The 14,950-nt window shown below is 43.8% G+C and overlaps 2 protein-coding genes across 5 annotated transcripts; one reads left to right on the top strand and one right to left on the bottom strand.

Moving 5' to 3' along the window:
- The first annotated feature begins 987 nt into the window (after positions 1-987).
- Positions 988-3,494, top strand: LOC6564783 (sarcospan). 4 transcript variants are annotated; one of them, XM_001991847.2, is made up of 5 exons: positions 992-1,939; positions 2,011-2,137; positions 2,280-2,446; positions 2,828-3,159; positions 3,218-3,494. In XM_001991847.2, the coding sequence occupies exons 1-5, from the start codon at positions 1,331-1,333 to the stop codon at positions 3,390-3,392; spliced, it is 1,410 nt and encodes a 469-aa protein (XP_001991883.1). In that variant the 5' UTR covers positions 992-1,330; the 3' UTR covers positions 3,393-3,494. The 4 variants fall into 4 exon arrangements, with proteins under 4 accessions (XP_032594134.1, XP_001991883.1, XP_032594136.1 ...); XM_032738243.2 differs by lacking the exon at positions 3,218-3,494 and having other exon boundaries at positions 988-1,939; positions 2,333-2,446; positions 2,828-2,964; XM_032738245.1 differs by lacking the exon at positions 992-1,939 and having other exon boundaries at positions 2,081-2,137; positions 2,333-2,446.
- Positions 3,495-3,842: 348 nt separating this feature from the next.
- Positions 3,843-14,252, bottom strand: LOC6564784 (rapamycin-insensitive companion of mTOR). The gene is made up of 12 exons (XM_001991848.2): positions 13,844-14,252; positions 12,124-12,334; positions 11,506-12,051; positions 11,286-11,439; positions 10,342-11,217; positions 10,097-10,285; positions 9,823-10,031; positions 8,929-9,720; positions 8,738-8,862; positions 8,391-8,629; positions 7,621-8,333; positions 3,843-6,626 (listed from the first exon to the last, which is right to left on the bottom strand). Exons 1-12 carry the CDS (start codon positions 13,905-13,907, stop codon positions 4,532-4,534), a joined length of 6,213 nt encoding a protein of 2,070 aa, XP_001991884.1. The 5' UTR covers positions 13,908-14,252; the 3' UTR covers positions 3,843-4,531.
- Positions 14,253-14,950: the final 698 nt, after the last annotated feature.

The raw sequence follows: 14,950 nt of genomic DNA, 5'->3' as shown, positions 1-14,950 counted from the left end.
TGCTCAGCCACATAACAGCGGCCAGCAGCCTCTGGCTTAAACTCGAACTGGCTGAGAGCGTGAGTCAATTGATGTGGTCTCCCTCTCCCTCTCTCTCTCGCTCTTGCTTTGGCTCTCTCTCTCTCTCTCTCTTTGAACGCTAGCTTGCTCTCGCTGTTGATCTTGCCAAGCGCTGGCAGGTAAGTGAGCGGATTCATTTTCAATTTCGGTTTCTGTGCTTGCCTCTGTCGCTGCCTCTGCCTCTGTCTCTGTCTCTGCCTCTGCATCTGTGGTTGTTAGCCAGCTAGCCAGCCAGCCAGTCAGCCAGTCAGTCAGCCGTAGAGCGCAAATGGCTCGCTTAAAGCGCTCGATCGAAGAGTGTGTTTTTGTGAGAATTATTTTTAGTTTGTTTTCACCTTTTGGTGCGTACAGTTGCAGTGAACGCGCTTCGTTTTTGTTTTTGTTTTTTTTTTTCTTTAATTTTTTACTCAGTTGCTTTTTTGTTGTTAACATTTCTGTTCACTCATTTTGACCGCTATTTGCTTGGCTCTGTTGTAAATGTGCTGTAAATGTGCATGTGTATGTAAATTGATGTGTGCCAACGAACCTTTTTGGGCAGTTTAATTCAACTTTCGTTTTTGTTGTGAATTGTTTGTTAAATATACACACAGACATACATATTAATTGGTATAGGTATGTTTATAAACTGTCTTGTTCTAAATACATTTGTTTGTTTGTTTGTTTAACACAGAGAGATGCATGCATTCGATAAATAAACAAACACAACATACAACATACAACATAGAAAAAGAAACCTTTAAATAGATCGTTGCAATGTTTTGCAATTGTAGATTCAAATTTGTGTTTCTTGTGCGAGTTCAACAGATAAAAAAAAATCAAATTAAGAACTCTACACAACATTGAGTGAAAGCATATTCAGCGGGCCAGAACGTTTCTCTCTCTCTCTCGCTCTCTCTCTCTCTCTCTCTCTTTCTCTCTCTCCCTTGCTGCCTCTCTTTGTCAGCGTTCTAAGCAAATCACAAAGTAGCTTGAAGCGTGTAGATTCAAAGAGACTTCCATGTATTGACTAAAGCTCGCATTTAAAACTCACCTCATAGCAGATTCCGAGGTGTGTGTGCCTGTGTGTGTGTGTGTTTGTGTGTGTGTGTAAAAAGCCAAAAAAAGAACTCGAATACTTTCAGGTAATGCCGCAAAATGTGTGGAAATAAAGTGGTGATATTTGCACATAGCACTTTATGCCAATTTAAGAGCAATCGATTAAGTGACTCACGTTGATGACAAAGTTAATAAAATAGCAACAGCAACAAGAATAACAACAACAGCATTAGCAATGCAACAACAACAAAACGTTCGTCCAGTGAGCACTTATGACAACCTGAGTGCCACCGCCAGCAGCAACAACACAACCAAGCCGAAGTTAAAACAACAACAGCAACAGCAACAACAACAATTGTGGACCGGAGAAAGTTCAGGACTGTCGCCAGAGGAAATCAATAATGTGAATGAGAGCTCAACTTTACAATGTGATGCCGACATGAATGGCACAACGATTATTCCACAAATACCTAAAGACGCAGCTGCATCAACAGCAGCAGCAGCAGCAGCCGCAGCAACAACAACCACACAGGATCTGAACGAAACCAGTCACAGCATCGCAGCTGTTCGAGCGGCACTCAGTGATGCAAAGTCCAAATTTTTTGGCATCAACATCAATGAGAGAATTTTGTGTACACCAACCGCAATGGCCGCAATGGATTCAATTGGGCCGGACACCAATTACCCGAGTGCACCACAATCCGCACGTACAATTATGCCCCAAATGACGAAATCGAGCGATCTGGTGCAGCCAATGAAAACGCCAATAGTTCAATCGCAGCGCTTTGGCGCCACCTATGAGCAGATTCCATTAGCTGATCTAGATGCGCCATCGCCGTCACAGGTGTGTACTAACAATAACCATTGTCTAATTTGTCTTTGAACCAACTCACAATCGAATCGATCTCAATTCAGGCAGTCTACATGAGCACAACGGTGCCACAGAATATAAAGGGCATGAAGATCGCTGGACGACATACCCCAACACGAAATAGTCTCAGACACAGTCGCATGATTGTTGTCAATCACACGAACCACGACAGTAAGTACAAAAGCCCAATGTCAAAATCAAATGTGTGTGTCTCTCTCTCTCTCTCTCTCTCTGTTTTTGTCTCTCTCTCTCTTTCTCTCGCTCTCGCTCTCACTCTCTGACACTATCACATTGTTCTGAATGCTACTCGTAGGTATCCAGGAATCATATTCAACGCACATTCGTAATTTGAATTTTTCACGCCAGCTCCTAATATTGCAAATGGCAATTGGCCTGCTGATTGTTGGTCTCGCTATCTGGATACTTATTCTGGCACCGAGTGCCTCAATACTGATAAATCCGTACCTAAGTGGCTTATCCGTAAGTAATAAATCGTCTATCTACCTTAGAAATTCCAAGTATGAACTGCTTGATTTAACTATGAATCGAAATTCTCAAATTAAGCCTGTTTTTCAACTTAATCAAATTGAATTGAATTTCTTCAACATCTGAACTCCTTTTAAACAGTTAGGGATTGATTATAGATATTGAAGACACTTTTGCTTTGTTTTGCTCTTAAAATGAGTAAGAAAACAAACATTTTTGCATTTCAAATTTAAGAATTAACTTTTAATTGAATTTGACGTGCAAACCAGGTGTAAATTGAAATTGGTTTTCAGTTAAAATTTATGAGAATTTCGCACTTGTCTCCAATTAAGAGTTTTCAACTTGAAATGACATTTCTTTAATTTGTGTGTACAGCTTCTGCTTGCCAGTATTGCCGGTCTAATACTGCTGGGACGGGATCGGCGAGCCGAATCGCATCGAACACCTAAAAACAACTGCTACAAGGTGTTGCTTGCTGAATCATATGTGTTTTCTGGCCTGGCGCTCATCTTCTGCTGCCTGGCTCTGGCCTGTGCCGCAAATGAGTTTGCCCAGCTGCAAGCCACAGCTGGGCCCACCGATGGCTCCTGCGGGCCAGCGACGAGCTCACTGCTGAGTTATCGCAACTGCAGCTGCTTCACGTACGACGAGCAGACAGCGACCACAGATCAGGAGATTGGAGATCTGCCGGATCGCATGGAGGCTGTGTAAGTTGAGTTGTTGAGAATTATAATAATAATAATAATAATCCAATCCACTCATTAGCATCGATCGGAATAACAACATGGAAACGTGCGAGGCGATCCGTGGCGAATGGCGATATCTGTTGGGATTCTCGATGGCTCTCAATACAGTGGGCATTTTTGCAACACTCTTATACATTACAATATTCATTTGTTGTCTCAATAGCAGTCGAAAACATTTCAATGCATCTGTCTAAGAAACTTTGTACCTACAACTAGATAAGTACTTGCTAACCTAACCTATGCATACCTATGCACATAAAATAATTATTTAAATATCTACAAACATCAAGCACAAAATAAACTATATATAAATATTTATATAAATACATATTTCGAATTGAACTCAAATCTAAAGTGTTGGCCACTTGCCAGAGCTTCCACCTTAGGAATATAGCCATATGCAGGTTGGAATCGGCTGGATCGGATCGGATCACTGTCAAAGGAAGACAATGGATAAAGTTATGGCAACTTTGTCCAAACTGAAGCGGTTTAAATAGCAATCAATTTTGTTATCCTTATTTTGCCTTTGGATTAATGCTGCATTTCAATTTGGAAACTTCGGCATAATTTGTGCTTGTCAAAAATCAAATTGCGTTCAATTTAAAAAATATTCAATCAATTTTTGTAGTTATTGTCTTAAAATATTTCAATTGGTTTGGGGATGTATTTATTGAATTTCGTTTTTGAATTGCTTTTACAATCTTTAATTTGTTGTAACGGTTGTTTTTTGTTTCATTTTTTATTTTTATTTATTATGCTTTTATTATTTAAGTACAGTTGAATAAATAAATTGCGGTGGTTTTTGTTGTTGTTGCTTTTGGGTATGCTTTTTTTTTTTTTTTTTTGTTTGTTTCATTTCTTCATTTGTTGATTATTATACATAAAAAAAAATTATAGATTATTTTTGGATTATGTTTGTCACTTAACGTTAATGGATTTCTTAAAAAAAAAACAATTTATTCAATAATTGTAATCGTAAAAACTGCAGAAAAAGAACTTAGCATATTATATAGTTAGTGTATATGTATATTTATATGTATGCGTATGTGTGTGTGTGTGTATGAATTGTGTCCGTGTGTGTGTGTGTGTGTGTGTCTGTGTCTGGGTCTGGGTCTGTGTGTCTCTGTGTGTGTGTACATATGTATGTAGCATACATGTATGTGTGTGCATATGGAGATATATGCACAAGTCACATAAATTGCTCAGCGAATGCAAATCAAGAGAATAACCAAATCGGAGATCGCTCCGAATCTTACATCTTACATTTTTCATTCAGTCCAATTAGATTAGTCAACGCTGCTGGCTGCTGCTGCTGGCTGCTGCTGTCTGTCTGTCAGATGCTGCCATTGCCTTTGGTGCCCGCATCCAGCACCGCCTCCGATTTTGAGCTCTGCAAACGCTTCTCGCAATACAAACTGCCCACCGGCTTGGCAATGGATGCAGCCAGGCTCTTGGTGACTTTTGAGTAATCAGTGCCACTCAGTGTGGTGATGCCATCCGTGTTGGTATCCGCACTAATTTGCCGCATTAATAGCGGCAACATTTCCGGCGGATTGCCACCTTCTTGTTCCGTCGTCTTTGTGGCCGCTGTCGTTGCTCGATTGCGATCGGTAATGGGAAACTTGTTCTTCGTACAGCTCAGATCCAGTTCCAGCGTATAGAAACGTCCGCGCGTATATTGACGATTATCATTTTCCATTTTGCTAGCAGCGGGCGCTGCTGCTCCCGCTCCTGTTCCCGCTACAGTTCCGGCAGTTGACAACGAGGTCGATGGTGTTTGCTGTGGTTGACTGCTGATGGTGCCGATGCTGCTGCGATTGCTGTGGGCGGCGGGTAGGGCGGTGTTTGCCGTTGTGACGCTGCTGGCCTGGGTGCTGCCCGCACCGCTGCCACCATCGCAGACATCGTCACCGGCATCATCATCATCATCGTTATCATCGTTGTCGTCGTTATCATCAGCATCGTCACTAAATAGATCATCCTCATCATCATCGTTGCCATTGCCATCACCATCATCATCATCATCATCATGGATGTGCAGCTCAATGTGTGTCGCCTCCGCCTTCGGCAACGTCGACAGCTGCAACGCTGATCGTGCTTGCACCGGCGTTACATAGACACCTTGACGCGGTGACTGATCCATCAGTAGATTCTCCCAGCTCGTCTCATAGACGCTCGCCAGCTGGGCCGTCTGCTTCGATTTCAGCTGTGCCTTGTGCGACATCAATGTGGGATTTGTCGTTGTTACTCCTACTCCTGCTCCTACTCCTACTGCTGCTCCTGCTCCTGCTGCTACTCCTACTCCTACTGATGATGTTGTATTTGGTGCTGCTGATGCTGCTGCTGCTGCTGCTGCTGCTGCTACTGCTGCTGATGATGTTGATGATGACGATGATGATGATAATGTTGAGCTTGTTGTTGCTGTTGATAATGTTGTCGATGTGGTTAATAGTAAGTTTGCCGCCACAGAGGCAAGTGTGGATTCCATTGGCTCATCGCCGGGCTGCTTGCGAGCGCCAATTATCAGCTGCGGCTCCACATAGAACGTATCAAAGTTCAGGTCAAGGAACAGCTCCTGGAGGAAGCGTCGCGCACTCATCCGATAGCTGCTGCGTCCCAGAGCCTTGCACGATTCCGAATACAGGCAGATATCCTGAAAGGCCGGCGGATGCTTCTGTTTGAGCTCCAGCAATGCCATCTTTGATTGTTTCGCACTGACCGGATTCGCCAGTCGCTGCACATTGTACAGTATGGAAGCGGTTAGCTTGTCCGGCAGACTCTCGTCACTCAATATGCTCTCCGGCGAATGGAAGCTCATATCCGCCAGCTGTATGGAACTGACAACGCTGCCCTTGCCCGCCGACGAGCTCTTGCGCGCCAGTGCCGGACCAGCCTGAATGCCAGCGGCGACCAGTGCAGCAGCGGCGCTGCTATAAAGCTCACAGGGTGCCACCATTGTGCTGTTGCCACCATTTATGGTGCTGGTTTCTTGCGGCTGTAATCGTTGCTGTTGCTGTTGCTGCTGCTGCTGCTGCTGTTGGCGACGTGAGCGCGTACAATGAAGGCACTGGCTGCGCGCATGCTTGGCGCCCTGCTGCCATTTGGACGGTCGTCGACTGGCCGATGATGAGACATCGGATAGCGAGGAGATTACCGAGGATTCGTCGCCGCCCTCGTTGTTGATGGAATCGTTGAGAAATGTGGAGAACTGCGGTCGCACATTCAACAGATTGAGCCCCATCAGATCCTGATCGATGATATCACATGAGACATAAGTACGGCTCAGATTGCGCGTTGGAAACAAATCGAGCGCATTCTTCGGCAAACAGATGCCCGCATAGCAAGGACCCTGTAGATCATTTGACGGCAGAAATTTGGGCACATTTAATGTTGGTATCGGCACCTGCAACTCCTCCGACGAGAGACGTCTGCAAGTCAACAAGAAAAATAAAGAGAAGAACCAAGAAATAATTACATATTGAACGATATTGATATCAATACACTATATACATACATAGGTATGTATGCATTTAAATTAGTCAACTATCGAAACTGCTTGTTCCTTGAATAACAATCTAATTAAATTCTAATTAAAGCAGTCTAAAGTTGACGAATATAAATGCAGATAAAATATGTAAAAAGAGTAGCAAAACCCAGGCGATGTTTGTGGTTATATAAATAAATACAAATAAACAAATAACAACAAGTCGGAGTGCTGTAGTCGGGTGAGCTCGACTACGATATACCCTGAATATATTCTAGTTTAATTGGCAAATTTCCCTCTAAAAAGTTTGACATCAAAATGTCAGCAGATCTGCAAACGTTCTCCGCCGACAAACCCGTGAATATACATAAATACATACATATATACGCAATCGTAGCGGGGTAACGGGGCTTTGCAGACTGAACACGAAGACATATTGACGCTCGTGTCGATTATCATGCCATCTCTGTCTCACACATGCGCTCGCATATTGATGATATGATAATATATTTTCGACAATAACTTGGGTCTTTCTTATCCGATCTTGATGAAATTTGTTCAGTTGATCAACAATTTGCATATGTCTCTATGTCTATGTCTATCTGTATAAATTAAAATATTCTGCCTTTAAAATTGTCGTTTTTATTGCTATCGGAAATTTATATGCATCGATAATCGAGAAACCGAGGCAGTTATCGATCAAATAAAGCAAACTCGATCTGCGCCTGGTATACGAGAACCAAAATTCCAAATTTGAATTCTCTGCCTCTTACAGTCTCTGAGATGCTTCCTTCTGCCTGTTACATACATTTGCACAAAGCCATTATACCCTTTTTACCCATTTTTAATGGGTACAGGGTATAAGAAACAAATGAATGATGTATGTATGTTGACCACAGAAGAGCTGTTGTTGAATTGTTGTAGTACACAACACTTACGTGAAGACATTGAACATCGTTTGTCGATCGAGGCTGCGCACCTTCATCCGTCGGCTCGATTCGCCCCAGGAGTATTTGCGTGGCTGCACCTCGCCTCGATCAGCTATTTCGATGAAGTCATACAGCTCGGCCGTCGAGGCGAACACGGGACGGCTGTGGGCGCGCAGGGAGCGCAACTGGGCATAGCCCTTCATGTCCAGGGCACTGAGAGCTGGCGGCAGAAAACTGTTGCCCATCAGGGATGTGCGATAGAGCAGTTTGACCGCTTGCATTGTCGGCAGCTCCATCAGATTGGACATGCTTGGTATGGGACTCAGCGGGAACTGTTGAAAGTCACCCATGTTGACAGCAGCAGCAGCAGCGGCCAAGGCAGCCGTTCGCCCCGTAACCGACTCACAGCTGCTGACGCCGGATGTGTTCGAGTCCGTGCATGAATTGTAACGTATGCGATGCTGATGTTGATGCTGATGCAGCGTGTGCATTGGACAGAATCCAACGAGCGGAGTGGGACCGACAACGCCGCCGCCGACACCACCAACGACACCGCCGCCGCCGCCACCAACACCACCGCCGCCCAGCAGGCTGATGACATCCGTTGTCTTGGATTCGGATAGCGAACGCTGATGCTTGCCCTGACGCACATTGCTGCCTTCTGGCAGCGTTTTCGACTTAGCCGCAACTGCGCCAATGTTTAGCGGCCTGCTAAACTGTAGCTGCAAATTGTTGAAATTGAATCAAAGATTTCGCAAACAGTTCAAAACAAAATGTACCTCGTCGGCAGTGGTGCGAACACTGTCCGTCGTCGTCGTTGTGGTGGTGTTTGCATCCTGCAGATTCCAGCAACTGCCCGTCTCGTAGGAAGCATCGATTTGATCCTCGATGCCAGTGTAATTATACGGCGGCATATCCTCATAGTGATGACGAACCGGTGTGAACTGACTGGACATCCAATCCTCTGGCTGATGCACCGGCCACATTGTGTTCCGGTCGTGACGCACACTGAGCCAATCTATAAATGAATAGTAACACGTAACACATATTACACATTTGCTTCTATCTCTGTCTCTGTCTCTCCGTCTCAGTCTGTCTGTCTGTTATGGAACCATTTGGAACTTACTCAGCTTGAAGAGAACGTTGGCGCCTGCCTGAGTGCCAGCAATTAGGCCCAATGCACTGAAGCAAGTGGCACGCAGCGAATACACCTCGCACTTGGTCACCATCAGTATTAACTTCTCATATAGCCTACAACACAAAGCAGAGAAACTATGCACAAAATGAAAGATTGAAATATATCGCATAGATATTCACCTGGAGCCGAGCTCTTCAAAGTATTCAATGCCATTGGAGTGCGTCGAGGCGTGACTAAGTGCCCAAATGGCCGCTTTAAGCTCCAGGCATTCGAGATCGTCATTGGTCTTGCCTCGCGTCAGCACATCGAGCAGCTTGGTGAGATCGGCGTGATTGCGTAATGCTGTCATGCCCTGTGTGGTCTGCACCATCTGGCCATAGAGATGCGGCGCTATATTCGGCGGCACCAACTGTGCCCGCTGATTGCAATTGCGTCGCGAGTAGTAGCCATCCTCGTTGCGGACGTGCAGCGTCAGGCTGGCGTGTGTATCGGCCTCGACAAGGAGGACATAGCGCTTGTTGTAGCCATTGCGCCAATACTTGATCTCATCCTCGATGTGCGCCTCGCTGCTGTTGAGGCCGCGTGACAGCGAATAGAAGCGTGACATTAACAGACGGCCGACATCGCCCAGCTGCTTCAGATTTGGCCAGAGACTGACAATCTCCTCCAGATAGTATTTGTCGTGGCATGCCTCCTCGAGCACATCCATGGCGGCCAGCACAACACTCCGATCCGCATCCTTGGTCTGCTGTATGATCAACGGTATGCCCCAAACTTCAAAATTTGGCAAACGGGCACGCAGCAGCACAGCCAAAAATTGTGTGGCATACAAGCGACCACTGCGCGTCTTGGCCAGCGTTAGCGCCTTCTCCAGCACCTGTTGCGGCAGCTTCTGACAGCTGTAGTTGAGTCCCGAGACAATCAGCTTCACATAGCAAACGTGATCCGTATGACGTACCAATGTGATCAGACTTCAGAGTGAGAGTGAGAGATAATAAATGATGAATACAAAACATGAATAACGAATATTCAAATGGGATGTGATGGGATGGGGTACTACTCATACTACTCACTATTCGAATACGGTTGTGTTCTTAAGAACCTCGATACCCTTGCTGCTGCGGCACATCCGTCCAATGTAAAGGAAATACTGCTGGCACATTGTGTTGTTCATATGCTGTGGACTAAACAGGCAATCATGAGCACGACTTGAAGTCGTCACCGCCAACAGATGCTGACTAATGTCCGAGAAATAATCCGTTATGTATCGCATGCATTCCAACTGCAACAACAACAAATACATACTTATATATATCTATATATATATAATCATTGAGAAATGCTTACCTCACTGCTGCTGAGGAGCACATCGATAAGGTCGAGGCCAGTGCTCACATACGCTGGCAGTGCCTGGCCGGGCACAAGATCCTGATGCGAGAAACGATTGTTGCTTGGCTTGAAAAAGTCCACCAGACGTTTTAGCAGCTTATTTAGGAATTTGCCCTGAGTGTAGTCCAGTTTGCGTATTAAATTCGACTGAAAACGGATATGGTTTAGTCACAAAATTGAACATAAATCGATTCGTTACTTACTCTCAGCAGCGTGCTAATCACTTCCCAATCCCAGTCCTTGGCGTCCGCCTGGCTTAGCACATTTGATTCGTCCAGCATTCGATTGAAGGCACGAATATTATCGATATTGAATACCTGCGGCAGAAACTTGCGCTTCAATCGAAAGCTGGAGCGCAGCGAGCTCGATGCCTGCGAATTGGACTCATCACTAGAGGAGACCGAGTCCAGACGCTGTCTGTCCAGTGTGCCCCGATAAACGCCAGCGGATGATGATGCAACGGCCACGGCGGCAGCGGCTGCCCCAGCCGTATCCTGCAGCTGTAGCGCAATGCTCGACTCCTGGGCATTGATGTTGCGGCGAAAGAGACGCGTCTGTATTAGCGCACCGCCCTGTATAATACTATCGAGAAATAGACTGCACGACGCCGGACGCTGGCGGAGCATTTTCTGATAGTTTTGGAGGGCGGCGACAGCCGCATTCGCCTGCTGATTGCCTTGGGTGGCATATGCGATGAGCGTCGGCAGCGCTGGACTCGTGCTGCATATATCCGCCGGCAAATGTGTATGCATTAATTGAACGATTTTGCCAATTAATACGGTGGCGCGCACCGATACAAACTGATCGGTGCCAACGGCCACCTCAACGAGTGCGTTGAGCAGTCCCGTCTCTAGGAAACAGTAAAGCAGCAGCGCCAAATGCTGTTCAACCACATTGGGCGCCCGTGCGGCCAGACTAGGCAAGATGGAGCGTCCCTCGGCGGACACGAAGCCATTGCTAAGCAGCCACGAGTCCTGAAAATCGGACGGATCAACCGTTTGCAATGCGACCGCATAATCATCAGTCCAACTCGGTTGGGGCACCGATAACAGCTCGTAAAGCAAGTCCAATATTGCTTTCTGTGTGGAGATGCCAATCAGTTAGATATATATACATATATATATACATAGATAGTTTTTGTACATACTCGAACTTCAATTTGATTTAAATATAAAGCGTCCACTATTGCTTTCAAACCCGAAGGTTTGCTTGGATCACAGAATTCGAGTGTGCCCGTCCAGCTGCGCAGCACGGAAAGCAACGCCAGTCGGCAGCTGGTGTAACGCAACTCTCGAGCATCTCTGCAATCAAGTGAGATGATCAATGAAATTCAATAATAAAAATGAACAATTCAAATGAGAAATTACTTGTTTTTGTCCATGATGCCTAATCGATAAGTAAAGTCACAATATGGCGCCGCCAGGCAATCGAGTCGGACACCGCAAATGTTGCGCGTCTGGGGCCATTCGAGCAGATAGAGCAGCACACCGCACAGACTTTCGGCGATGCGTGGATTGTGGCACTCGAGTACGTTGCGGGTGATTGATGTAACGCCACCGCACACAATCAGCAGCGCCGGATTGAGTACAGCGATTTCGGCGAGCGTTGCAAGGCAGGCACGCAACAGATTATCGCTCTCCTCAATGCCGCTGTCGGCCAGCGATACTAGGCATCTGATCACCACTGGACTGATATCCTCCGGCGCAATCGCAAGCATTTTGCGTACCAATTTCAATGCCTGAACGCGCTCATCATCGTTCTTGAGCATCAGATCAATGGAGCGGCATAACAAATGCTGCAACTGCAGCGAATTGAATGCCTTGATATCCTTTGACGATCTCAGCGTATACCGAATCGTGCGCAATGCAGCCGCACGCACCTGCGTGAATGTGTGCACCAACGAGGCGCTCAGGCTGCAACAACAACAAAAACAACAACAACGATAATATAATAATTATAATAAATATATATATAGCAATTGTCACCAGTAGAGCAGCTCCTCGGTGCTAAAGCGTAGATTATTGTGCGGTGAGCCCGTGTTGGCCGCCAGGCAGAGCGAGGCCAGCGCATTGAGCAGGAACAGACGCTTTGTGTCTCGGGTCTTCTCCACACTGAGCATCGCGTATATGTCATAGGCATTTTCTGCCGCCGATTTTTTTGAGTCCAAACGATAAAAGTCTTCCGGATCCTGCGAGTCTGAAAACAACAACAAAATTATGTTCATATTTTCTCATTACACACATCTTAAAAATATATATTACAATTTCAACAACGAATATCAAATATTTAAAACTAAAAAAGATATTTATAAATTTGGGATTTATAATGTTTTAATTAAATAATACATATATATAAAAAATTATTAATAGGAATCATTCGCAAACCACTGTATATATCCCAGTCTAAAAAATTATAAGACCTCAACCATATTTAATCTCTTCCGCGACAAGATTAAAAACTATCAACAAAAATATTTATATATATATATATATATAAAAATGGAGCTAATAGTTTTTTATCGTGTTGCTTGATATAATTTGTTTTTATCATGGTACAAAGTTATGGCAATGATCGTCAAAAGGAATAAAATGGAAATTATTTGTGTTTAATTTTGATTTTTTCTTTCGTGAATTGAATATTTTAAAAATTTCAAGTGTAATTCGGCATCAAATTTGCATAGTTATAGACAGAGAATAAGCACATATATAATATCAATAATATAATAAAATAGTAGTCAAGGTGAAATTGCTACACCATCGAAATTAATCAGCGCCAACTGCTGTCGTCAACAGCGCTGCCGGCGCACGTGAAATTCTTGTTGTTGTTTTTGTTGTGATTGCAGTCCAGCGAAACCTTACTGTACATGAACGACAAGAAGCAACATACACACACAGACACAGACAGACACACACACACACACAGACACACACACACTCAGAAATAAAAAGAAATTAACAACAAATGTGTGTTTTTGTTTTTGATGTTGCTTTTGTGTTTGTTTTAGCTTGCTGCGTCATCGTTGGGGCCTCTAATAATAGAAACCAAATATGTCGAAAAATATTTGGCCAAACGAAACATAAATATACATATATGTATATATATATATATATATATATGTATATGTTCATATGCGTTTACATATACAAACATATCAAATAAATTTAAGTATGTACAATGCGGGAATGTCAAAAAGAATGGTGCCAAGCGGCGGCGGCTGCTGCTGCTGTAACTTTGATACCGTTATGCGCAATCGACTTTGCCTGCGAGTGAGTGGATTACGCGAGGCTCTGCTAAAAACAACAATAACGTCGTCGCTGCTGCGTTAGCAGTTGATGCTTTAACAGTAATGTAAACAAATATTCTCAGGTCGATGAAGTATATACACTCTCACACATACATAGATATACAAATGCATGCGCATGCATAGCATAGACATGTATGCTAGCGATGGATGACGAAAAAAGAAGACATGCGCCTGTCGCCTGTTAGCAATACAGTTACATGTGCCTCCGTGCATGCATGAGAATATAGCTAAACCACATGCTATTGGGCATGCTAGAAATAACACTAACATATCGCAGTATGTTATGTATATTTACATGGCTGCATCTGTATGGCATGCACATATGTAAACAGTTGCGTTGCCGATACATAAATATGTTAATTAACATTTGTAGTTAGCCTAGACATCACATTATGTAGTACCTTTAATGCGTAATTGCTTCATTCTTTTCTTGCCAAAACGCCAACTGGAATGTAGGGAGGCCATAATCTCAGGGCAACGGCGAAGATGGCGGTTGTGGTGGCAGCGGCGCCCATTCGCCGCCGATGCCAAATCAAAATAATAAGATCACACGAGAAAATAAAAATATATTGCTTTAAATTTCACTTGAGGTGCCACTGTTTACTTTCTACATTTTATTTGCATTTCATGGCACTGTTTGCACTGTTGTTGATATTGATAGCGATGTTAATCTCCAGCTGGTCAACATTTGCATATTATAACATTAAATCACGTTTCAAATCACTTTCAAATATATTTTTGGCTCGTATACGTGTGTTTTGATAACATGCACTTTGGCTTTCATTAATATCAATATTTTATTTGCAAAGGGAACCAAACGCAAAGTTGACTAGCGGACGCGTTGTTTTTTTTTGTTTTTTTTTTTTGTAGAAAAATAGCAGCAATGAGAACAATCGATAACTGGCAGGGCTGCATTTTGTAACGCTCACCCATCCCTAGTTTACTTAAAAAGCATAAGACCGCGATTTTTTGAGCAGTTGGCAGCACTGCTAATGATGTAAATTGTCTTAAAACGATTAAACCAATTTAAAATCAGAAATTACTTTCTATGGGTTTTGCTGCCAATTTTGTATGTCATATTTTCAGTGGAAATTTTTAATCGTAATGGTGGAGTACAAAAATTCGAAATATATTCGGTATTTAAACTAAATCTATCGATGTATGTGCGATGAAACTGCATATCGGATAGGGTCGATACCAAAGTATAATGAAATGCGACATCGATAGCATCGATACTTTTACAATATCTCCTGTATCTCGAGTTGCTTGGTTTTTGAAATATCACGCCAAAACCAATCATTATGATTTTCATGGAGTAAACCAATTCTGAAGTAATTTATTTTTATTAGTGTAGCCAAGTAAAGTCGGAGAGCCAGCTGCCCCACTATATCTAAGCCTCATATATATTCAACGTGGTTTTGAGTACTGTTTCCTTTAGGAAATGGCCAAACTGAGGTTTAAAAACAATCCAAAATATGTCAGCCAAATAAAGTTTTCGGAGGCGAATC

This window comes from Drosophila grimshawi, unplaced genomic scaffold, assembly GCF_018153295.1.
Source record: "Drosophila grimshawi isolate 15287-2541.00 unplaced genomic scaffold, ASM1815329v1 contig_848, whole genome shotgun sequence".
Classification (NCBI taxonomy): Eukaryota; Metazoa; Arthropoda; class Insecta; order Diptera; family Drosophilidae; genus Drosophila; species Drosophila grimshawi.
This window is presented reverse-complemented; position numbering and strand designations above follow the sequence as displayed.

Bases quoted from the DNA above. Each gene is read 5' to 3' on its own strand.
- LOC6564783 (XM_001991847.2), top strand. From the start codon at position 1,331: ATGCAACAACAACAAAACGTTCGTCCAGTGAGCACTTATGACAACCTG. The intron at 2,447-2,827 runs GTAAGTAATAAA...TTGTGTGTACAG, and splicing joins CGTACCTAAGTGGCTTATCC to CTTCTGCTTGCCAGTATTGC. The intron at 3,160-3,217 runs GTAAGTTGAGTT...TCCACTCATTAG, and splicing joins CCGGATCGCATGGAGGCTGT to CATCGATCGGAATAACAACA.
- LOC6564784 (XM_001991848.2), bottom strand. From the start codon at position 13,907: ATGGCCTCCCTACATTCCAGTTGGCGTTTTGGCAAGAAAAGAATGAAG. The intron at 10,286-10,341 runs GTAAGTAACGAA...ATCCGTTTTCAG, and splicing joins TGATTAGCACGCTGCTGAGA to TCGAATTTAATACGCAAACT. The intron at 6,627-7,620 runs GTAAGTGTTGTG...GTTGACTTGCAG, and splicing joins ACGATGTTCAATGTCTTCAC to ACGTCTCTCGTCGGAGGAGT.